The sequence below is a fragment of the Lytechinus variegatus genome, chromosome 9 (assembly GCF_018143015.1).
Source record: "Lytechinus variegatus isolate NC3 chromosome 9, Lvar_3.0, whole genome shotgun sequence".
Classification (NCBI taxonomy): domain Eukaryota; kingdom Metazoa; phylum Echinodermata; class Echinoidea; order Temnopleuroida; family Toxopneustidae; genus Lytechinus; species Lytechinus variegatus.
The window spans coordinates 8,518,372-8,542,818 of record NC_054748.1 but is presented as its reverse complement, the minus strand read 5'-3'; the positions used below and the strand labels follow the sequence as shown (position 1 = coordinate 8,542,818).

The following is a 24,447-nucleotide window of genomic DNA, read 5'->3' as shown; positions in this document are numbered from 1 at the left end:
ATTTGCAATAACAGTTAAAAGCTACTGAAATCCTTTAATCTGATTGGCTGATAGAAAACTTGTTATAGAAATTGTCCATTTGTTATCAATAGCAAATCTTCAGGAAACAGGTCCCAAGGGCCAATTTCATTAAACTTGTATATTTGCAATTACAGTTAAAGGACAAGTCCACCCCAGCAAAAACTTGATTTGAATAAAAAGAGAAAATTTCAACAAGCATAACACTGAAAATTTCATCAAAATTGTGCTGTAGACCCACATGAATGATAACTCCTCATCAGTAAGAAGATAGAATAATATAAAAATGGGTGTTATGTGTGCTCGCACGCATGCTCCTCAATGAATTGTACCGCAGCAGCTTTTAAAGCTCAAGTCCACCTCAAAAAAATGTTGATTTGAATCAATAGAGAAAAATCAGGCAAGCACAATGCTGAAGATTTCATCAAAATCGGATGTAAAATAAGAAAGTTATGACATTTCAAAGTTACACTTCATCTCACAAAAACAGTTATATGAACGAGCCAGCTACATCCAAATGAGAGAGAGTCGATGATGTCATTCACTCACTATTTCTTTTGCTTTTTATTGTTTGAAATATGAAATATTTTTATTTTCTCGTCATTGTCATGAGAAATGAAGTTTCATTCCTCCATGAACATGTGGAACTCCATTATTTCAACATTTTGTGCTTCAGGCAAGGAGGTCCTAATCGTCAAATTCGTGAAAACTGAAATATTGTATAATTCAAACAATAAAAGACAAAAGAAATAGTGAGTGACATCATCAACTCTCTCATTTGGTTGTAACTGGCTCGTTCATATAACTATTTTGTTAAAAATAAGCAAAACTTTGAAATGTCATAACTGTCTTATTTTACATCCGATTTTGATGAAATCTTCAGCATTGTGCTTGTCTGATTTTTCTCTATTGATTCAAATCAACATTTTTTTGAGGTGGACTTGAGCTTTAAAAGCTACTGCGGTACAATTCATTGAGGAGCATGCGTGCCAGCACACATAACACCCATTTTTATATTATTCTATCTTCTTACTGATGAGGAGTTATCATTCATGTGGGTCTACAGCACAAGACTACACTGCTGATAATAATGCATTATGGGTATCTGTGAAGCGATGCACCCGATTGATAGAAATAAAACAAATTTTCATCTTTTCGCAATCAATCAGGCATTTGCCTTGCGAGCTTTCCCCTACTGGTTTCTGCAGGCTTCTTCGGTCTTGCCCTGACCTGCCGTAGATTAGGCAAATTCCAAATTGATTGTGAAAAGATGAAAATTTGTTTTAGATGCATCATGGGTGGGGACCTGACCAAATTTGAGTAGTGTAGGACTAGAGGTTGTATTATGCAAGGGTGCTGGTTCAAATACTAAATTTCCATGATGAATACTTGCCACCATTGAGTATTTACTTTCAATGGCGGAACCAGGGGGGCATATCTAGCCCATGCACCCCCCCCCGGTTTAGAGTCATAGTCACTAATTTGAATGTAAATATGCCGCTCAGACACAAGTCTCCCCCCTCCCCTCACAGCAAATATCTTTGTCATTCATTTTTTTTCTTAATTTTTCAGTAAAAACCTTTTTTTTTTTGCCTGTCAAATTCAAATTTTACGCAGGACAAAATGACCTTCAATTTTTTAGTGAAAACCTTTTAAGTGTTTTTTTTTGCTATGCCCCTTCCTCCTTTTTGAAAATCCTGGATCCACCCATGCTTACTTTCTCTTTGGCAAAACAACCGGTTTCTCAAGGTCGTTGACTTCTGTATCCTCTAGTTCTAACGTTTTAAGATCCGTTTCGTCATCATTCAGACCTAGCTTGTCAAGATCTAGTGAGAAGACCTTCGGGATTGAGGATTGGTTCCCTGCTGGCTTAGGGGGCGCTGTTGCCGGTCTCTGGGTCTTTCCTGGATTCCTATTGAAGGTAAAAGAAAGTAGTTGCAGCAAACAATTACTTCATGAGAAAGTCTTTAAAATAAGTGTTAGATGCCACATCATCATAGACCTAGATCTGGTACATTGAAATAAACATATCTTTGTGAAATCATGAATTCTTAGCTGGAGACCGATAATTCTCATAATCACTAACACAAAAGGCCTAAGTGGCACAGTGTATTAATATTGCTTGGAAAAAATACCGATATTTTATGGAATTCTGTGATTTTTTTTTGCTCATTTCTCAGCAATTAAACATTTTCTTCCAGAGCCATTTGGCACATATTGGGGTGTTCATTTTATTGGATTCTGTTCGAACTCATTTTGAGATCATTACCACATCTGATATTTATCTTTAAAAAGAGATAAAAGGCATGCAAATTATAGTAATAGGCATTTTCTGTACCACTGTCAATTCTATTCCCAAAAGGAACAGAAAGAATACGAGAGTTTGGCGTCATCTGGCTAAGAACTGACCTAAAATTAGATTTGAACGTCTGTCATATACAGTTTTAAAATTGAATGGTCATATATTGAAAATTCAAGTTTTACAGCTGTACTTGAAATAAAAGATGTTCCATTCGGAAATAATGTCTTGAAACTGATCAATAATAATGTGTGAGTTGTATAAATAATATGAGAAGCAATCAGATTTTTTTTTAAAATAAATCCCAATAAAATTGAGAGAAAGAAAGAAAATGAACACACAAACTCAGCAATCAGCTACATGTAAGTGTTTAATGCAAAACAAATGAATGTACAGTGTCATGAAATATAGGAAAGAGGGATTAGAAAATTAACAGATCAACAGGCAATATATTATCCTTTGTAGCAATAAAATACATTTATTTTCTTAAAAAATATATGCAAAGACATGGTACACTAGGATTTCAGGTTGGAATGATAAGATACATGTATGTATGAACGCAGAGGCGAACCAAGGTAGGGAGGGGCACATCCGGCCCTTGCCCCCCCCCCCCCCCTTGAGAGCCATAACAAATATGCAAGTGAGGGCCTTTATTTCTTTTTGCTTGTCAATTTTTTTCCTGACATAAATCACCATTGGAGTGAAGACCTGGGGGGGGCTTGTTAACTTTTTTCTGTATAAACCCCCCCCTTTCGGAAATCTTAGATCCACCCACTGCATGAAGGGAAGGGATTTGTATAAATACATAAGCAATTGTACATTTCACATTTGAGCATGAACTTTTAAAATTGAAATTTCAAATTTTGTTTATTCATTGACATCCTTTTTCAATCATTTACACGTCTGAAAATGGAGGGAAATATAACAAATCCTGAGACCCAAGGATTTTACTAAATATAGTCAGGGAAAGAAATATTTTAAGAGCTGACACTCTTCACAAAAAAAAAAGAGGATTCTAATACAGCAACTAGCCCAGACAGAAAATTCATCAAATTATCAAAAACAAGAGCAGACGACAGGGTAGAGAATAATAATAATGAAACGTTTTTGTATAGCACAAAATACATAAGCAAAGTTGCATGTCTCTAAGCGCTTTTTACAGGAGTGGAGATGAAGGGGAGAGCACCGGGTCCTTACATTAATTGTTTACAAAATGGTGAATAAATGTCTTTTCAAGCTATTTCTAAACTTTTCGTATTGTTGTATGTTTCTAAGATATTCTGGCAGATTATTCCATAGAATAGCAGCTGCATGTGAAAATGATCTTTCCCCATATGACTTTGTCACAGTATGTGGGACCTGAACTAATGACTTTTTACTTGAACATAGCATTCTGTCAGGTTTATATGGTGTTAACAGTTCAATAAGATACAATGGAGCAAACTGATGGCAACATTGGTAGGCGAATAGAAGTACTTTGTAGTAGAGAATACGGGTAATAAAGTACAAGTGACAAAGGAAGAATATAAAATATTGTGATGAGTTTACTTGTACTAGACACATATGATTTGTATAGAATAGTCATAGTGTGCGATGGCAGCAAAACAAAATATAGAGGCTAAACCAGTTTCCGGAGTCAGTCTTTTGTTCTGTCTCTATCACACACACACACTTACATATAGTTAAAGTGGTATACATATTCTAAAGCAGGACTCTTAGAGAGAGGGAGAGAGAGAGAGAGAAAGAGAAAGATGTATGCAAGAGATAGGGTCCTTTTTCTCATTCAATCTAAACTACAACACTGCACACACATATGAAATGAAAGCAAAACTTGACAACACGCAACCAACCTGTAAGCGTCTCTCCAGCCCGGCCTGCATGCATTAGTCACATTGGATTAGAAATAAAGCAATATAAAACTGTGATTGTGAGCATACTCGTGAGAAATGTGTTAAGATTTGATCTGTTAAGCAAAGCGTGGATCCTGATCGATCATAAAGAATTAATTGCATGTTCTACCATCAATTGTGAGCTTATACTACAATGATCATTGAAAGTATTTGACATGAACCCTGGCATACTACATGTAGTATATGATAATGATGCAAAAATTTAATACAGGCAACTCTCATTATTATTATTTTGTGACCTCAAATATCTGTTTGACTTAGGATTTCGATTTGGAAGTGAATTACACTCGTTTCACAGAATTTAAATGCGACTTATACATACAAGTACCATAGCTCACAGTGCATCTGTCAGGAGATCTAATTGATGGTTAAACAGCAGCCCGCATCTCATAAGCATATTTATCTAATTAATGCAGTGCTGCATTATATACTGAAAACAGCTGTGAATATGAAAGTAACACCTAAATATCTGTGAAACAGCCCCCCCTTCCTCTTCTGTTATCCATGATTAAAAGTGAAGGGGTTAGTGAATGATTCATTTTACTAAAATATCAATGTGATTTGGTATCATGCACTGTGAAACTTGCACAATACACATTCATGTCAATCATGCATTTAGCTAGCTATTCATCATACAAGTATGTTAATAAAAAATAAACTCATTTGATGGTGCTCGAATGGCCATGGTTTACTTAAACTTGGGTTAACTTAGATCACACATTTTATTCACCAATTAAAACTTATTCTTATCCTGCTCCAAAATTTTATCAAAGACTTCACTGAGTCGCGAAATGGGAAGAATACGAAAGGACAAAAATATAATGAATTCTAAGTAATTCAATTGGTAAATTATGAATACCATGAATATGTTCATTTTTTTGGTGGGGATCATTAACTATTGAGTACCACTGTACTTTGCCAGGCATTTTGTCCCCCTTTATTTGAATGGTTAGTAATACGAGCTGGAGGTTATGCAAAGGTAAAAGCAAAGGTCAAAGGTTACATACGGGAGGTTTGATTTCTTGGCGTCGGGTCGCTGGGCGGTCTTCTCCTCGGCATTCTTCTGAGCTGGGGCGGGTGCGGTCTTGGGCGGGGCCGGCTTCTTGCCCGACCTCTTGATCCTCTCTTCAAGTAAACTCATCTCTTTCTCATTCAACTAAGCGGATCATGAAGCAGAATGGAGAGAGAAAGAAAAAGAATATAACTTTACACCGATATATTGTTCTCTTTATAATTCAATAATCCACAATGCTACTAAATGATTATGCCAATTGTTACGCATTTCTTTTCCCCTGTTGTTCTTACCGTTTTCGTTCCGCACGTATTAAATACTTATTGATTTTTTGATAAACCTAATTCTATATCGCTACTCATTTATGTTTCTTGTTACCTTTGCCAGGTCGAATGGAGTTCACTCTTTACTGTGTATTGACTGGCTGCTTCATATGTATTTTTTTATTCCTATGTAATATATACCTTGCTTGTATGTTTGCGCTTTTTGTCAATTTGTCTTTTTTTAACCTTGTACTAGCATTTGCAATTCTGCCTTTGGCTGCAACAAATCTTTTTCGCTGTATTAATGAAGACCATTATTATTAATTATTACTAACTTTAATTTAAAATGAGATTTGATTCCCACTTAAATACGAGGGGTCACCATTATTGCAACCTCTTGCGATTTCATCAAGATGCTTCCTTATTGTCAAATAAGAAAAATATGAAATAATGTATAATTCTTAAAACAATATACAATAGAAATAGTGAGTGAATGACATCATCATCATCTCTCATATTACTTTGATATGCACACAACTGTTTTGTGAAAAAGTGAAACTTTTAATGTGATAATAACAATGATAATACATCACTAATATACTGCATAATAAGCAGAAAGTTTCTCTATGCGCTTCACAATAAACCCCCCAAAATACATATCATAACATAAACAAAGGAATAGGCCGATAAATAATGACCTTCTTATTTGACATACGATTTTTATGAAACTTTTAGCAATGAGCTTGGTTTATTTTTCTTTCTTTATCCTAATCAACTTTTTGATAACTAGTGTAAACTTGACCTTTATATCGATGTGTACTAATGAATGTAGGGTTTTCCAAACAAGTAACTACTAAACACTAAGGCCCGTATTCTGAAGTCGGGTTTAACTTAAACTCAGGTTCAAAGTTGTGGTTTAAGTATGGATACCCAATTGTTCCATAAATCACTAATAGTAGAGATATCATATTTCAGCTCATTTGGCTCTCAAACCATTCATAATTGTCTGGGAAGTATAAATAGATGATTGTCTTCACCATCGATGAATCAGGAAAGATCACAGTAAACATAAGAAACATACAACTTAATAAAGATTTTGATACTTTTGGCTTCCCATACTTAAACCCCAATTTTAAACCTGAGTTTAAGTTAAACCTGCTATCAGAATACGAGCCTAAGTCTTCAATAGCTCATACTCACATTCCCAATGTATTTATAGACGTCTTCTCCAACAATGCTGTAGACCTGTACGAGGGTGTTGAGGGCCGCCGAGCGTACATTGTTATCTCTATCAGCAATCTGACTAGCCACCTCTTTGAGTGCTTTGGGAGGGGACGGCTGACAGACGTTGAGACCATAGAGCTCTATCAAGATGCCTAGCTCATCCAAACATTCTGAAAAAAGAATGGGTGACATTGAATTGTGAGAGGAAGCAAGTTAAACTGTAAGATATATTGAGTTGAAGATAAAGACCTTTCAAAGTCCCCCATCCCCCCCAAAAAAAACAAAAAATAATTAATTAATTAAAACAATGGGTGGATGGTTGGTTGGATGGAGGAATGAACATACAAATGAATGGACGGATTTGTGACAGGAAGCAAGTTATGGATTTAATTGTAATATACATGAACTGGGGCCCGTTGCAGAAAGAGTTGCAATCAATCGCAACTCTAAAAATCATGCGCAAGTCCCAAATACGCGTTGTTGATTGGTCGAAAATCAATTTGCGCATGATTTTGAGAGTTGCGATTGATTGCAACTCTTTCTGCAACGAGCTCCTGAAGATAAGCACCCCCTCTCCTCCCCCCCCAAAAAAAAATAATTAAATAAATCATGACAATAAATGGATGGATTAATTCTTTTTTTCCTCCCTTCCCCCACTCTGTTCCTTTCTTTTTTCTTCTTGTTTCTATGAATGACAAACATCACCCATTCTCTGTCTTGTGTTCTTGGACTTCATACCAACTATCAAGAATCCAAACATCTTACTGGCGGGGTTCAGCTTTCCCTCTTTCTTACAATCTTACAATTCTCTTTCTAACCCCCTCTCTCCCTCTATAAATTTCCCCAATATACTCCCTTGTCCCTCCACTCCCCCCCTCCCTCTCTCCTCTCTTTTCCTATTTCTTCTTATAGTTATGTCTGCCTCCTTCAACAATGATGATTCTTGCAAACTCTATGATGTGTCAACTGCAGTCTACGTCCTTTCATGTGCTATTTACAATTCATTTGCAGTTAGTTTACAAATGTTTACTCAGCGACAATCCTAACCTGTTCTTTGCCTTGCATTATTTGACTTGATACCATCCATTAGGAATTCAAGCATCTTGCTGGCTGAATCACCATTCTTTTTCTCTGGCTCTCTCGTTCTCTTTATACATTTACCCAATGTTCTCCCTTGTCTCCCCCTCCCTCCCTCTCTCTCTCTCTCTCTCTCTGCATCTTTTTTCTTTTCCTACTTCTTATGATTATGGCTGCATCCACCATTTGAACAAGATAGCTTGTTTGAAAACAGAAAAATCAAAGAACAGATCAATGAAAGTTTGAGAAAAATCGGACAAATAATGAGAAAGTTATGAGCATTTGAATATTGCGATCACTAATGCTATGGAGATAGCAAATTGGCAATGCGACAAAGATGTGTGATGTCACTTGTGAACAACTTTCCCCATTACTTTAGTATATATTTCACTTGAATTGCCTATTTTATCTCATCTATCCATAAATCATGTGTTCTGTCTACATGAGGGCATGTAATACATATTTTTTAAGAATGCATCATGGATAAAGAGTTTGTATCATCATAAGAAAAAGCAAAAAGAGACATTTTGAGGGTATTTTATAGTCCACCAAAGGGAAAGTTGTTCATCAGTGACATCACACATCCTTGTCGCATTGCCAATGGGAGGATCTCCATAGCATTAGTGATTGCAATATTCAAATGCTCATAACTTTCTCATTATTTGTCTGATTTTTCTCAATCTTTCTTTATTCTTATTCTTTGATTTTTCTGTTTCTACACAAGCCTATTTGTTCCAAAGGTTTCATTCCCCTTTAATATTGAAGAATCTTGCGAACTCTATAACGTGTGTCAACTGTAGTCTACATCCTTTCATGTGCTTTTTACAATTCATTTGCGGTTAGTTTACAATTGTTTACATCTCCATATAGTGACGATCCTAACCTGTTCTTTGTCTTGCGTTCTTGGACTTGAGGCCATCCATAAGGAATCCAAACATTTTACTGGCTGGGTAAAGCTTCGTAAGTAGCTTGATGACGGCTTTCACATCCTTACGTACGTTCTCCTTGGGATCCCCAATCTGACAAAATTGAACATAATGGTTAAAAACAAAATAATCGTTTCACATTAGTTTCAATAATATGTAGGCCAATATTTTACATGCAGATCGTTTCATGATTACACTTATCCAAAAATAGTTATATTAACAATATTGGTGTTAATATTTCATGGTCTATTATTTTTTCTTTTTTTTTTAATTGAAGCAATTTAAATAATAATGATAATAGGCATTCATATGGCGCCATCTATCTATAAATATTCTGAGGTGCACAAGAAAAAGAAAGAATTAGAGTTTGGGTGAGTGTCAAAGTGCAAAGAACGAATACTGTTAGAAAAGATTGACTTCCAATTTTGAAATTCTCTTGCGATGATAGAATTCTTAAATTCAATGGCAAATTATGTTTGCTTAACCCTTATCTTAACTGCGCTATTTCAGACAAACACACACTGGGGAGGGGTGGGGTCAATTTGACCCCCCCCCCATCAGATCTCGGCCATTGATTGAATCTGGATTATTTTTCAGAGAAAATATTACTAAAATGACTTAATATGGAAAAGTAGCAGTCAGTGTTTGTTGCAGTTCTTATGAATCAGTATTTTTTTAATTAATTTCTGACAAAGTCATAACAAAATTGTGTTTTTTAGCCAACATATGATTTCAAAGTAGGCCATGACCCGGCAAACCCTTGTCATATTTTGAGAAAACTTGGTACAGTGAGACTTCAAAAAAAAATCATAGAACAGCTTGTCACCACATGAGGCATTTGAGCCAAAATCATAAATTCAAATTGAATCGACTTGATCCCCCTCCATTTAAATTTAGGATTAAAGGACTTACTTTGAGAATGAGATAAGGGATGAAACTATTCGCTTCTTGATCCAGAAGGCTGTAATCCATTGATGACAGCATGGTAAACGCTGAACGAAGAAACTCCAACACCTTCACTAAAACACTAGTGTTGGTATCAAAGAACCGCAGGGATACCCATTTCAGTAAGACATCAAGGTTGGATTTGATTGCATTCTGATTGCTCTCTACAAACTGTAATGAGAAAGGATGGAGTGGAAAAGTATGTGACTGATTGCATTCTTGATTACATTCTCAACTGGATTTGATTGCAGTCATGAATTTACTTGATTGCAGTCTCAAATGGATTTGATTGCTGTCATGACTGCACTTGACTGCATTCTCATCTGAATTTAATCGCTGTTATAACTGCATTTGACCACATTCTTTTTAAAACTTGATTGCATTCCTGATTGAATTTTATTGCATTCTTGAATGGTCTTGATTGCATTTGAGATCAGACTTTTTTGCATTCTTATCGCTCTCTAGATACTGCAATGAAAAAGGAAAAAAAATAAAAAGATGGCACATGGATTTCTTGTATATTGTGTGAAATCACTATTTCAGGTGTTTTTTTTTCTATTGATCATACTATTGGCGAGGATCGATGGACAAAACTTTCTGTAACAAAACCAAGTAAATGAAAACATTCAAACTATTATACAATCATACCTGTGTAAGGATGCCCACAGCTGTTATATGTTTCTTGAAATCACTGTGGAAGAGGAGTCCAAAGAGAGTCTTGCTAACACACGGCTGGATCTGATCCTTCAGCTGATCAACGTACTCGCCACGAGGGGTCGTGAAATTCCATTTCAGAACCTGAATATTTCAGATATGAAGTTAAACGAAAAGGAGGCGCGATAGCTCAGTTGGTAGAGCGGGGGATTCGTATTCCGGTGACCAGGGTTCGATTCCCACTAGGTGCGCTAGTGCCCTTTGGTAAGGCATTAATCCTCACTACCAGGTCCTTCGGAGAGGACCTTAAGCCGTCGGTCCTCTGGTTGCTTGCTTACAAGCATTCATGCTTTCTTAGCAATCAGGTAAAAAATCACCACCTATCACAGCTGTTGTCTTTATAAAATCAAGAATTTTGATTATTTTGATAATTTGATTATTCATGATACGGATTGAAAAACACCAAGGGAGAAAAATCCTATTCATGCAGAAATTCTAAAGATCATTTTAAAGATATATGTGACTGAAACATCACCATTGAATTTCTTTTGCCTGTAACATGAACATTGTCATTTTATGAACCACTTCATGATTTAAGGGGAAATTTTCTTGGCACTTCATTTTTCCAAAAATTAACAGATATATTAAACAAATGGAACTTAAAGTTCACATTTTTAAAAGTCAAAGCAATGTTAACTTTGAAAAAAAATTAAATGAAGTTGAAATTCACCTGGCACCTCTCAAAGGTGAAAGAAAGACATGGTATGGACCAAGGCCCCGTCTTACAAAGAGTTACAATTGATCCGATCAATTGTAACTATGGACAGCCAGCAATGTCAACATCTATTATGCATTTTTGTTAAAAATATTTTCTAGCTGTGATGTCTATTCATGCATTCATTGTTTTCTCGAAAATTCACTGTGATTCTCTTTGCATACTGGGGACATTGTGCAAGTTTTTCGTAGAAAAAAATTATGACACTGATGGATTTCCAGAGTTCCGATTGATCGGATCAATCGTAACTCTTTGTAAGACGGGGCCCAGGGTTCCATTTCATAAAGACAATCAATGATTTCAGTAGCTTAAAACGGTGATTGCAAATTTGTTATCATAACAGGTTTTATAATCGGGTCCCAGGTGACTAGAATAGCACGTCAGTGATCAAACTTGGAAATTGTTTGTTGTACTGTCCACTTATGGCTCATTTACTATTTTGGGGGGGGGCTACTGTCAAATACCGGTGATTATGAACAATTTCTTACTCTTCAGCTTGAAGGTAAAGAAAAGAATTTTATAAAGGAATTGATAAAAATAATCATCAAATCACTAATGCTTATGTCAGTGAATTTGAAAACCACCTTCATGGTCTATCTCACATGACCTTTTAGTGCTCGTGCAGTAAAAATGGCGAAAAGGCTTAACAAATAATAATGCTGCCATTTCATCTTCATCTTGAATACTTACCTTGAGATCTGATTCATCTTTTAATCTCCTGTCTTTGCCATTGTTCTGAATAACAGCCGGTCCCGTATCCTCGTCTTCGTCTTTCTTCTTCTTAGAAGATGGAGCAGCTTTTCCTGCCTAAAAAAAACATTAAATCCATAAAAGAATTAATTTTGTTTTAATTACAACATTTTTTACGTTTCGACAAGTGTCTCCTTGTCGTCTTCAGGGGAATTCTCTTAAAGATGAAAAGAACACACTTTTCATGAACAGCAATTGCCCATGAATGGTGTACTGTGAAACCTGTATGTACCACACTCAGTTAAATCAAATTGTTAGATTGGGATGGAGTTCTGTACATAGTATTGTGGTCTGTATACACAAACATAGTCATAAACACGGGGAGAATTGTGCTTGACCATGTATGAAAACTAATGTTAAATGCAAGACAAGATTTCGAAAATGACACAAAAGATGAATACAAAATTCTCAAATTCAAAATCACCAGTAAATATAGTAGGTGTAGACAAAAGTAAATAAATGGAGTTATCCATGCCAATAAGTAATAGGTTAACATTCATTTGTGTTAGAAATATAAAATACAGACATGTCCATGTAGTTATTAATATACTGCAATGAATGGGAAAATGACAAAATTACAAGGGGGTTATCACCTGGAATGAACAATAATAAACACAAGAATGACAATGATAATTGATATTATTTCAGAGTGCATTGAGTACCATGTCTTATGGATACGCAAAGTATGAGGAATATTAAATGCAATGATTCCACATACTGAGATCCAAGCAATATGATTGGTCGAAACTTAATTCATTGATAAAAAGAAGCTTTACCTACTGATTACCCATATAGAAAAGTAATATTTATTTTGTTTCACTAATCTTTCTGGTTCAGTGCTTTGAATAATTACCATTTCTTGGTGTGTGCATGAAATGAAAGTGCAATGACCTGTGCACTATCTGGGATGAGAGCTATTAAAAGTGCATTGAACTATATACTATCTATTGCTTATACTGCTTGCAGAGGGAATACCAATTTGTCAGTTTTTCTCAGAGATATTTTGCTCAGAAAAATATCCCTGTAAATCATTTCCTTCTTCATTTTAATATTTTATTCAAGTGATTTCTGAACACATTTTTATTTTCAATTTCAGGTCCCAAAGGGCCTCGCACATCTCTCTGTGCAAGCCTTGCATGCGACATGCATGAAACAATTTTTGCTACATGCAGAACGCACACACTGGAAAGTGAATAGCACGTATCTTGCACGTGGTTTCCCCGCCGGTGCGCACGCAAGTGTGATTTACCCGCAGTCAAGATTTGAGCATGCTTAAAACTTTGTTTCAGGCAAGTTGTAGTCCATTATCCAGAGGATGACGCAGAACTCTGGGAGAAGACCCGAAGCGGCTGCAAGTAACAGGCTCTTGCGGTATTAAAGCAGATCACTTGTGTATCTCTGGCTTTGGAAATGTGTGCTACTTGGGGCATTCTGTGTGCATTGTACAGGGGTTTTTTACTATCAAGAAACGTTGTTGGTACTGCCAACATTCTATCATGAGAGTTCAATTGTGTTGGTTAGAAATGACATAATGTCTTAAAGGTCAAGTCCACCTCAGAAAAATGTTGATTTGAATCAATAGAGAAAAATCAGACAAGCACAATGCTGATAATTTCATCAAAATCGGATGTAAAATAAGAAAGTTATGACATTTCAAAGTTTCGCTTATTTTCAACAAAATAGTTATATGAACGAGCCAGTTACATCCAAATGAGAGAGTCGATGATGTCACTCACTCACTATTTCTTTTGTTTTTTATTGTTTGAATTATACAATATTTCAATTTTTACGAATTTGACGATTAGGACCCCCTTGCCTGAAGCACAAAATGTTAAAATAATGGAATTCCACGTGTTTAGGGAGGAATGAAACTTCATTTTACATGACAATGACGAGAAAATCAAAATATTTCATATTTCATATAATAAAATACAAAAGAAATAGTGAGTGAGTGATGTCATCAACTCTCTCATTCGGATGTAACTGGCTCGTTCATATACCGGTAACTATTTTGCTGAAAATAAGCGAAACTTTAAAATGCTATAACTTTCTTATTTTACATCCGATTTTGATGAAATTTTCAGTGTTGTGCTTGTTGAATTTTTCTCTTTTTATTCAAATCAAGTTTTTGTTGGGGTGGACTTGTCCTTTAAGATCAAAAGTTTAACCATTTGTTACTGCCAAGATCTGTGCAGCTTGCAAGTTCTGCAGGCGTGGAGCAATCAAATCGCATGTATATTGAAGGTCACTGAAATACATTGCTGCTTGTCAGGTATGGGTTGGCTTATTGTCACATGCCCTCTAAATACCGTCTTGTCCTCCTATTTAGGGTACACGTACTTTGAGAGCTGGAATGCAGTGATTAAAATGGATAACGCATGGGTTAATAAAAGCATGCTAAACATGTGGGATTAGTATGACCGTCAACTCATGCCCATAAGAGTATCCACTATTCTGATACCTTTCCCTTCGACGCTGTCGCCGCCCCTTTGCCCGGCTTGCCCTTGGATGGGGCGCCCTCACTTGGTGGCGCACTGGCAGAGCTTGACAGGCTACTGGTAGATCCAGTGTCATTTTGCACTGGCTAGAGTTCAAAGGTCAAGATATGGTTGAGTAGAAAGTGGACAGGCGCAGAAAAAGAAAGATAAAGCAATAAATATCACAGCACGTAATCAAAGAAAAAGAATTTGTCAACATTAAAGCAAGTTCAAAGGTCAAAATATGGTTGAGTAGAAAGTGGATAGGAGCTCAGGAAAATAAGACAAAGCAAAGGATCACAGTCACATATACAAAGAAAGCAATTACAATTCATTAACATTGAAGGGACTACATCACTGTGAAACCTATGTAAAGACTAGATAGAAAAGACACTTTAGTCCTTTGGCCCAGAATCAGAAAGCTTGGGGTTTGATCGTTGGGCTGACTTCTAGGATAAATCATGCACAATAATCAATGCAATCATTTGTAGAAATCGGCCCTGCGATCAATGATTCTCTAAAGGGCCGTCTGCACCATCCCGAGTTTTCAAATTAGCGCGCTATTTCTGATCCGGCAAATTATCCCGATCTGAAAAATCTCGAGATTGTTTGTAATGCAGACGCAATTATCGCGCTAGTTCGTAGGATTAATCTCGAGATTGCAATCCCAAGTCAACTCGGGTTTATTTGCAAAATAGCGCGCTATTTACGAATTATCGCGCTATTTCGTAGGTGCAGACGCACTCGGGTTTGGACTCGGGTTAATTTATTCATGACCTTCAGTCCATAATGCAATTCGCGTTCCATTTCCGCCTTGGTCAAAACATAAACACATCGTGATTGTACCGAACGCTTGCGAAAGTCAACTTTATAGCGTTCATCAATTCTCCAATCAGCAACGATGGTGTCCAGCCCCCCGTGAATGGATTTTGGGAGAGACCAGACCGATGGGGGAGGCGCTCTCTATCGACGATGGTCATAGTCAATGACAATACTGACAGCAGTGTCGTCTTATTCCTTCGCAAAATGTGAGCAAATAGCATTTCTTTCCTCCTCCTCCTCTCTCTCTCTCCCCCTCTGTCGTTGCCTCCTCCGCCATCATATTAAACGAAGAATACTTCACTCGGTTATAATTATAGCGCTGCTGAGCTGAGAGGATTGTTGCATAACAACGGTCGAATTCGGCGAAAGTGCTAGTGAAAAGAGTACATGTACTTGGTTGCATATCGCGGGAAGTTATTCAAAAGCGCGGGCCGTTGAAACTCCAAGATCGAAAGTGCGCATGCTCGGAATATCGGGCTTGTTGCCTCGTTCGAGCAAGAATCGCTCTTCGTGCGATGGTGGAGACGGGGTTTCTTGAATCTCGAGATTAATCGCGAAGAGGGCTGATCGGGCTAAAATCTCGAGATTGAGCAAACTCGGGATGGTGCAGCACCGCCTTAAGCCTTATGCCACAGGACCCTAAACTTGCAAAGTAGGTAAACACTGATAAGGTGAACATTTGAAGGTGACAGCTCATAAATAAATCTGTATACAATTAGTTTTGTTTGCAGGTTTCACAGTGACAAACTACTTGTAACCATTTTTGAGAGTAGAAATTTTGAGAGGGGAAAAAAGATGAAAAAGAAAAATCTTCTCGTGAATGGGTAAGAGGAATATGGAGACAGGCAGAATTTCAGCTCCACAAGGAAGACAATAACACAGAGACATCTTATGCAAGATTGAGAAAGGCTAAGACAATGTCTACTTTACAGAGATTTTGCAAAGCATTTGGGTATGCAACAGAAGGTCATATTATTGGAGGGATTTTAAGCAACATTGTCATTAAATAGCTGTTAGTTGTAAGATGACCTCTTGACCCCCGGGAATGGTGCATCATGGGAGAGTCATGTCAGGCTCACTAGACACTGATGACTCACAGTACCGTCACTGAAGCAAAAGGTCAGTCATGTCTATGACCCGTATATGCGTTGATGGTCAGTCAAGTACTGTGAGTGGGTCGCAAGTTGCAGAGCATTTCATCAACATGTTTGTCTGAAAAGTTGTCGGATCTGACAGCTACCCTTGGTTTTCATTGGCTGAGAAGCACCATTGCTATGGTAACTATCAGATAAAAAAGGGGCCCGTAACACAAAGCTTAGCAATGATCGTAGAACATTTTTCTACAATTGATTGCACTGGCTACAACGTACAATCATCCGTGAAATTCAAGCATACTATTAATCGCTAACCTTTGTGTTACAGAGCCCCGGACTTGTCGGGTAAAACATCCTTTCAATGAAACGCTCCCCCGCAAAGTGTGTCAATGTCGAGACTGAAATTGCGTCAAGTACCACATACGTAAGACTCACATAGGGACAATGCCGCACCATTCCTGTGGGTCGAGAGGTGCATCTTACAACTGAATGCTGCATTAGAAGAGGTAATCAGGGTAGAGATCGTACCTTAGCCGGTGCGGTCTTTGGTCGTTTGGTTGGAGCGGATTCTTTCTTGGGTTCGGGTTCCTCTGCAGCAGGAGCCGCTGTGGAAGGTCTTGAGGACTCCTTCTTGGGAGCCTTGGTGGCCTTCTCTGGTTTGCCTGGCTTGGCGGGAATGTTAGGGCGTTGTTTCTCCATGATCCCAACAACCTGGTCCTTAGATGATGGCTGAGTGTAGAAGACAGAAAATACAAAAGCTGTCATTAACATTCACAAGTGTGATAGTAAATATCAACGCATGGTCACCTGTAGTCATTTGACCAACTGAGTTGCTCTGATTTGGAACCTGGTTAACAAACATGTATTATTACATCTAGTTTATCAGTCATCTTGAACATCTTGTTATATGATAAATGCATCATGAAGAGAGGTAGAACAGCTGTAGCATTCTTCCTGACACAGGCATTCATAGGTGTGATAGTAAAAGCTATTGCACGGTCACATGTCATTTAACCAATGAAATTGGATGTTACCTTTAGCTTTCCAGTCATCTTAGGCACGTCATCAAAAATCCCTTATGCGTCGCTACTCGTCGCGACGGAATATCAAGATCCGGGTCTGATTCCAGACGGGGAGCGACGAGAGCCGACGCAACCCGACGACCCCCCTTTTCCCATTCATTTTGGGTGATATCCCTTCCCGTTACATCCTTTTATCTTGCCGACTCGCTAATTGGAGCGTCTCGCTTCGTCGCAAATAACAATGACGGATCGATAAGACTGCTAACAACATCCGGGTTGCGTGAAGCGAACGTGATTGCATATATCTATTTTTTGCACAGGCATGCCTTTTAATTGCATTAATTGCGATTTTTATATGAAATAACGATTTCATCATATAAATGCGACATAGATTATATTCCGATGTCTGAGTACTTACCGCCGTCGGCGCTCTTTACTCCCCGACATCGCTTATCACCCACGGAGGGTATTCTGTAGTCACATTATTTTTATCTTGGTCATCATATTTCTTACCTCGACATCCTTTCTGTGGTCATAGATTATATTCCGATGTTTAAGTACTTGCTACCGTCCGCACCATTTATTTCCCGTCATCGCTAACCACCCACGGAGCGCATTCTGTAGTCATTTATATTATTTTTATCTTGATCATCATATTTCTTACCTCGACATCCTTTCCGTGGTCATAGATTAAATTCCGATGTCGAAGTACTTCCCGCCGTCGGCGCTATTTATTTCCCGTCATCGCTATTTATTTCCCGTCATCGCTAACCACCCACGGAGCGCATTCTGTAGTCATTTATATTATTTTTATCTTGGTCATCACATTTCTTACCTCGACATCCTTTCCGAGGTCATAGATTACTTTCCGATGTCGAAGTACTTCCCGCCGTCGGCGCTAGTTACTTCCCGTCATCGCTAACCTCCCACGGAGCTCATTCTGTAGTCATTTATATTATTTTTATCTTGGTCATCATATTTCTTACCTCGACATCCTTTCCGTGGTCATAGATTACTTTCCGATGTCGAAGTACTTCCCGCCGTCGGCGCTAGTTACTTCCCGTCATCGCTAACCTCCCACGGAGCTCATTCTGTAGTCATTTATATTATTTTTATCTTGGTCATCATATTTCTTACCTTGACATCCTTTCCGTGGTCATAGATTAAATTCCGATGTCGAAGTACTTCCCGCCGTCGGCGCTATTTATTTCCCGTCATCGCTAACCACCCACGGAGCGCATTCTGTAGTCATTTATATTATTTTTATCTTGGTCATCACATTTCTTACCTCGACATCCTTTCCGTGGTCATAGATTACTTTCCGATGTCGAAGTACTTCCCGCCGTCGGCGCTAGTTACTTCCCGTCATCGCTAACCTCCCACGGAGCTCATTCTGTAGTCATTTATATTATTTTTATCTTGGTCATCATATTTCTTACCTCGACATCCTTTCCGTGGTCATAGATTATATTCCGATGTCTGCGTACTTACCGTCGTCGACGCTATTTACTCCCCGACGTCACTAACCACCCACGGAGCGCATTCTGTAGTCATTTATATTATTTTTATCTTGGTCATCATATTTCTTACCTCGACATCCTTTCCGTGGTCATAGATTATATTCCGATGTCTGCGTACTTACCGTCGTCGACGCTATTTACTCCCCGACGTCACTAACCACCCACGGAGCGCATTCTGTAGTCATTTATATTATTTTTATCTTGGTCATCATATTTCTTACCTCGACATCCTTTCCGTGGTCATAGATTAAATTCCGATGTCGAAGTACTTCCCGCCGTCGGCGCTATTTACTTCCCGTCATCGCTAACCTCCCACGGAGCTCATTCTGTAGTCATTTATATTATTTTTATCTTGGTCATCACATTTTTTACCTCGACATCCTTTCCGTGGTCATAGATTATATTCCGATGTCTAGCGCTGTCGGCGCTATATGTACTCCCCGACATTGCTTTCCTATATATATCTGAATTTGAATAAAAAGTATATGTATTATCTAAAATGGTATAAAAATATATCAGATAATTATAATGTTTGTTATAACTATCGGAATCTACCCTGAATTCGATTTTCTTACACATTTTACTTTGTTTTCTAAGTGACAGTACAATGAAAATATGTATAACATTGTATAATTCAGGTGCATATTCATGTCTAAGGACTGAATTTATTTGAATTAAAAATGAACCTTTCCCCGTTCAACCTACTCCATTGTTATTTTTTTCTTTCAAGATTATTTTCATTTTGTACTCCTTCGATAATTAAAGTGGATACTTAATAAGAATACTTTCCATAATATAAAGGAGAAGTTGTCTTTATTGTTATACCCCATATAATTTATCCTCTTTGAATGAGGCCCTTGGAGAAGAATTAAGCACGCTGAAAATAGGGTTCGATTATAAAACAATTATGTTGGGGAATTCGTTATATGGTTAAACTTCCCTTTTCTTACTTGTATAGAGCAGAAATAGATCAATTTGGAAAAGTATGTTAAAGTTTCTATTAAAACCACATTTAAAGTCAACACAAATTTTGCCCCGCTGACATTTTGTGTAGTAATAGTTTTTTTTAAGAGCGGGATCCTTTATCAACGACTCGAAATCAGCTAAATGCGCGTCTACCAGTGTATGAGTATTTCCGTTACAATAAAATGGGAGTTATATTGAGTAAAACACGCATTAATATTAAATACGGAGAAACGGATAAATATTAGTATACATTGAATATTAAAAATGCTTTGGGCCTAAAAATATGGGTCACTTGACCCTGCAAAGAGCAAATCTCAAGCTATTGTTCATCCCCTGCGTTTATCAATTCCCTGGTATTGTCAATCTTTTCATCTAAACGCACGAAGACGACATTCTTTGATAATCTGTAATCCCCACCCCAACTCGCTTACTCCCGTGAATAGAAACCGGTAAGCTCCGCAAAGGCATGTTTTAATGAACATTATGCACGATCCCTTGGTATTGCCATTCCATTCATCACGTAAAGACGACAGATATTCTTTGATAGTCCGTTATCCCCACCCAGTGGCGGACCGTGATCCGGAGGAGACAAAGCACGGGGGGCACAGCATTGTTCACAGACAATGAAGTGCCCCCCATGCTTTGTCTCCTCCGGGTCACGGTCCGCTACTGTCCCCCACCGCAACTTGATTGATACTCTCGTGAATAGAAGCCGGAAAGCTCCGTAAAGGCATTGCTTTATTACGAACATGTTCAAAATCTATAGAATTAACATGTATTTTATTACCAAACCACCCACCCTCTCCTTAATTAAATCGTCCACTGATAGACTCGAATATGAATATTAATGACGATGTGCATATAACTCTTTTCACAGGATATTTCTAAATTTTAAAATTCAATAACTTCGTTATTTTCGTTATTTGTTATCCAATTTTGATGAAATTTTCAGCATTTTACTTTGTGAATTTTACTCTATTTAAATTGATATATTCTCAGCCCGGTAAAGACTTGAGAACATGCTTATGTAGTACAAAACCAGAATGGGTTCAATTCTCATTCTAATTGGTCTGCGTAATTAAATTAGGGTTGATTTTAGCCGCTGAATAGTCTGTAATAATTTACATTGTTAATAAAACATTGAAATACAAAGAAAAAAATATACATAAAAAATTATAAAATCATATAATTGCATAATTAAAAAATACCCTTTTTCTTTGCCAAAGCTATAAATTATATTCCAAAACTGACATAAACATCTTACGTGAAATTGGGCGTTAATATATATTATGCAAGTAATGTTTCCTTTATAATGATTCAACAAAATTATATATATATTGTCAATGGCTGGTAGGGGTAATGTGTGATGCTTGTGCGTGCCAAATTTCGGCGCGATCGACGGCGGTTGAGAACATCCGCCACCCTAAATACATCTCAACACACTTAAAATGAATGGCAACATACTGTCCACTGTGTATATTTAATATAATTTCATAACATTTTACCTAACTTTCCAACAAAGTTGGAAAGCTATACTAAATGGAAGACTCAATTATCATCCCAAATAATGCCCGATTTATTAGACATTTATTGAAAATCGTTCCAGTTGCTATAGCGATATGAAAGTACTTTCGTATACCTGGCAGAATGAATTCTCTACTATCCCGCATAAGATATGATTTACGTAACTTTCCAATAAAGTCGGAAAGGATAGACGCAATCATCACCCCCAAAATCGATACCCGATCGTCGGACATTTCTTGAAAATCGTTCAGGTTGCTATAGCGATATGAAACTACTTATACCTGGCAGAATGAATTATCTACTACTACAAGGTATTTACCTGACAATGTATGTTCAAGGTCATAGGTGGCGGAGCAGAGGATTATCTTTTGTGTTTGGGGGGACGCAACAATAGCCGCCCCCCCCCCCCCCAACACAAAAGATAATCTTCTGCTCCGCCGCCAATGTTCAAGGTATGTACCTGGCAGAATGAATTCTATACTATCCTGTACGTATAAAATATCATTTACGTAGCTTTTGAAAGTCGGCAAGCTATACTTTAATGGAGTAGACGCAATGATCATCCCAAAGTAATGCCCGATCGTTCGGTCATGAATTAAAAATGGTTCTAATTGCTTGACCTGGCAGAATTAATTCTATACTATCATGTATAAAATATGATTTACGTATAGCTTTCCAACAAAGTCGGAAAGCTATTCAATATTTGAGTAGACGCAATCATCACCCCCAAATAAATGCCCGATCGTTCAGTCATTTATTAAAAATAGTTCAAATGGCTAGACCTGGCAGAATGAATTCTCTACTATCCTGTATAAAATATGATTTACGTAGCTTTCCAACAAAGTCGGAACACTTACACTATACTACAATGGAATAGACGCAATCATTCCAAATTAATGTCCGGTCGTTCGGACATTAATTAAAAATCGTTCAAGTTGCTATACCTGGCAAAATGAATTCCCTACTATCCCGTATAAAATATGATTTATGTAGCTTTCCAACAATGTCGGAACAATACTACAATGGAATAGACTCAATCATCATCCCAAATTAATGTCCGATCGTTCGGACATTTATTAAAAATCGTTCAGGTTGCTTTGCCTGGCAGAATGAATTCTCTACTATCCTGTGTAAAATACGATTTACGTAACTTTTAAACAAAGTCTGGAAACTTTTTAACTAAAATGCAGTAGATGCAATCACCATCCCAAATTAATGCCCGATCGCTTTGACATTACCGTTATTAAAGTTCGTTCGAGTTGCTTGTGATGTCAAATTACTTTCATATACCTGGCAGAACACACGCTTACTATCTCGGAAGAAGTATTATTTGTAAGCCTGAGTTTGCAAAATCGGTGGATCGAAAAAAAATACTTCGGCCGATTCGTTTGGTTCACAACAATCAATCATCAAAATATCAGTAATGTCCAACTTGACTACTACTCAATACTTGATTTGTTTCCCCCCAAAATGAAACCGATTGTGTAATTATGCCTGCCTATAGCTATTCATCATTACTTTGAAGTTTATTTCGATCATATTTAGAGTCTTACTCGTCTGCTCGTGCCGAGATAATTCATGCAGATGAATTCATGAATATTAATGGCATCGCCATCGATCGTGCATGCGCAGTACTGTTCTTTAATCAAACCAGAAAATGGCGGGAAATTGACGCGATCAACGTGAAATAAATCTTGCTCTCAAGAACAATATTAATATCATGACCATATAACATTATTTAATCGTAATATTTAACAATGATTTGACGGAAACCTTTTTTTTATACAAACTTTTATTTTTCCTTCATTTAATCCCATTTCATTTTTTCTTTCCTCTCAATTCATTTCTTTTCTTTCCTCTCAATTCATTTCTTTTCTTTCTCTCCTTCATTCTTTCGTTCACCTTCCCTTCCAATTCTTTATATTTTTTCACAAGTCTAACACTGTGTAGCCTTCTACGCGTATCTTTGTTTGTCGATTGTCCCGTATTTCATTTTGAGAAAACTGGCCACCCTGGCGAAACGTTTGTATTTCGTTTCAATTTTCAATGGAGGACATCATATGACGATCGACTTGAGTGCACCTGAAAAAAATGATTATCACGTCATGATTGATTCTCGAACATTGTCTCCATGCAAAAACTCTTTTCAAAATCGTAATATCACCAAATAATATTTTACATGACAAAACAGAGAAAATTGCTTTTGATATTTTCCCCCATCGATTTGAAGCTAGTTTGTGCCCAACTTTGGGCTCTGATTTCTTGAATGGAAATATGCCATACGTCATCGAACACGCATGCGCATTTTGCTTCTTTTCTCGGAGCTCGGAATTAAGAGACGTCCAGAGATGGAATGAAAATAATTCTGCCATATGAACATAACAAACTCTGCTGACGTCGTCAATAAAAAAAAAACATGCCAGTATTAATTCTTCCATATGAACATAACATACTTTGCTGCATGACATCGTCAATATTCTTAGTATGACCATAAAATCTTATTAAATCGTAATTATAACTGATGAATTTAGGGCTCGATCCGAGACATTCATATTTATTTCGATCGCATGCTCTTGTTTAAAAAAAATGGATTGTCATTATCAGGATTAATTCTCGAACATCGTCATAACTCATATCCACAATCTTTCCTCACAATCTTTATATCAACATTGAATAGCAATCCAAATGACCATCCACAGAAGATTACATATTTATTCCCATCAATTTATTTGGAGCACATTTTGGATCCAACTACACAATCTCAGGCAAGTTACAGCGCTCTCCGCTGTTTGTACTTGTTTGCTGGCGCTGACAAGCACGCCTGTTGTTTCGTGAGAGTGAGTAAAATCTTTCGGATCGACTCTGCGTGATTCATGTCTTAAGTATTGTTTCATTTTAAACTTATATGTTTTCATCTGCAAATATAATTGTTGGAGATATTTTGAGAAGAATTCGGGAAGAATTCTACATTGGTCCCCGGCCTTTTTGTGTTTTGTTATCATGGAAAATACAAAAGAACTTTGCTCTGTCATCTGCTTGTGCAACGCTCACCCCGCCAGCGCATACCGTCAGTGCATATGCATGCAGCTCATGCGTGCATAGCCGCATCGACGCGACGACGCCGGAGCAAAAAATTGACCCAATTTTCTCCGCCTTCAAAATTCGATGT

The 24,447-nt window shown here is 37.4% G+C and overlaps 1 protein-coding gene across 1 annotated transcript in view; it reads right to left on the bottom strand.

Annotated features, from left to right (window-relative positions):
• The window catches only part of LOC121421105 (cytoskeleton-associated protein 5-like), a 77,714-nt gene that overhangs the window by 14,542 nt on the left and 38,725 nt on the right, over positions 1–24,447 (bottom strand). Inside the window, 10 exon segments of the mRNA XM_041615738.1 lie at positions 1,736–1,930; positions 4,168–4,191; positions 5,235–5,383; positions 6,703–6,896; positions 8,687–8,822; positions 9,642–9,845; positions 10,323–10,472; positions 11,794–11,910; positions 14,315–14,437; positions 16,775–16,975. Coding sequence (XP_041471672.1) covers positions 1,736–1,930; positions 4,168–4,191; positions 5,235–5,383; positions 6,703–6,896; positions 8,687–8,822; positions 9,642–9,845; positions 10,323–10,472; positions 11,794–11,910; positions 14,315–14,437; positions 16,775–16,975 — 1,493 coding nt within the window.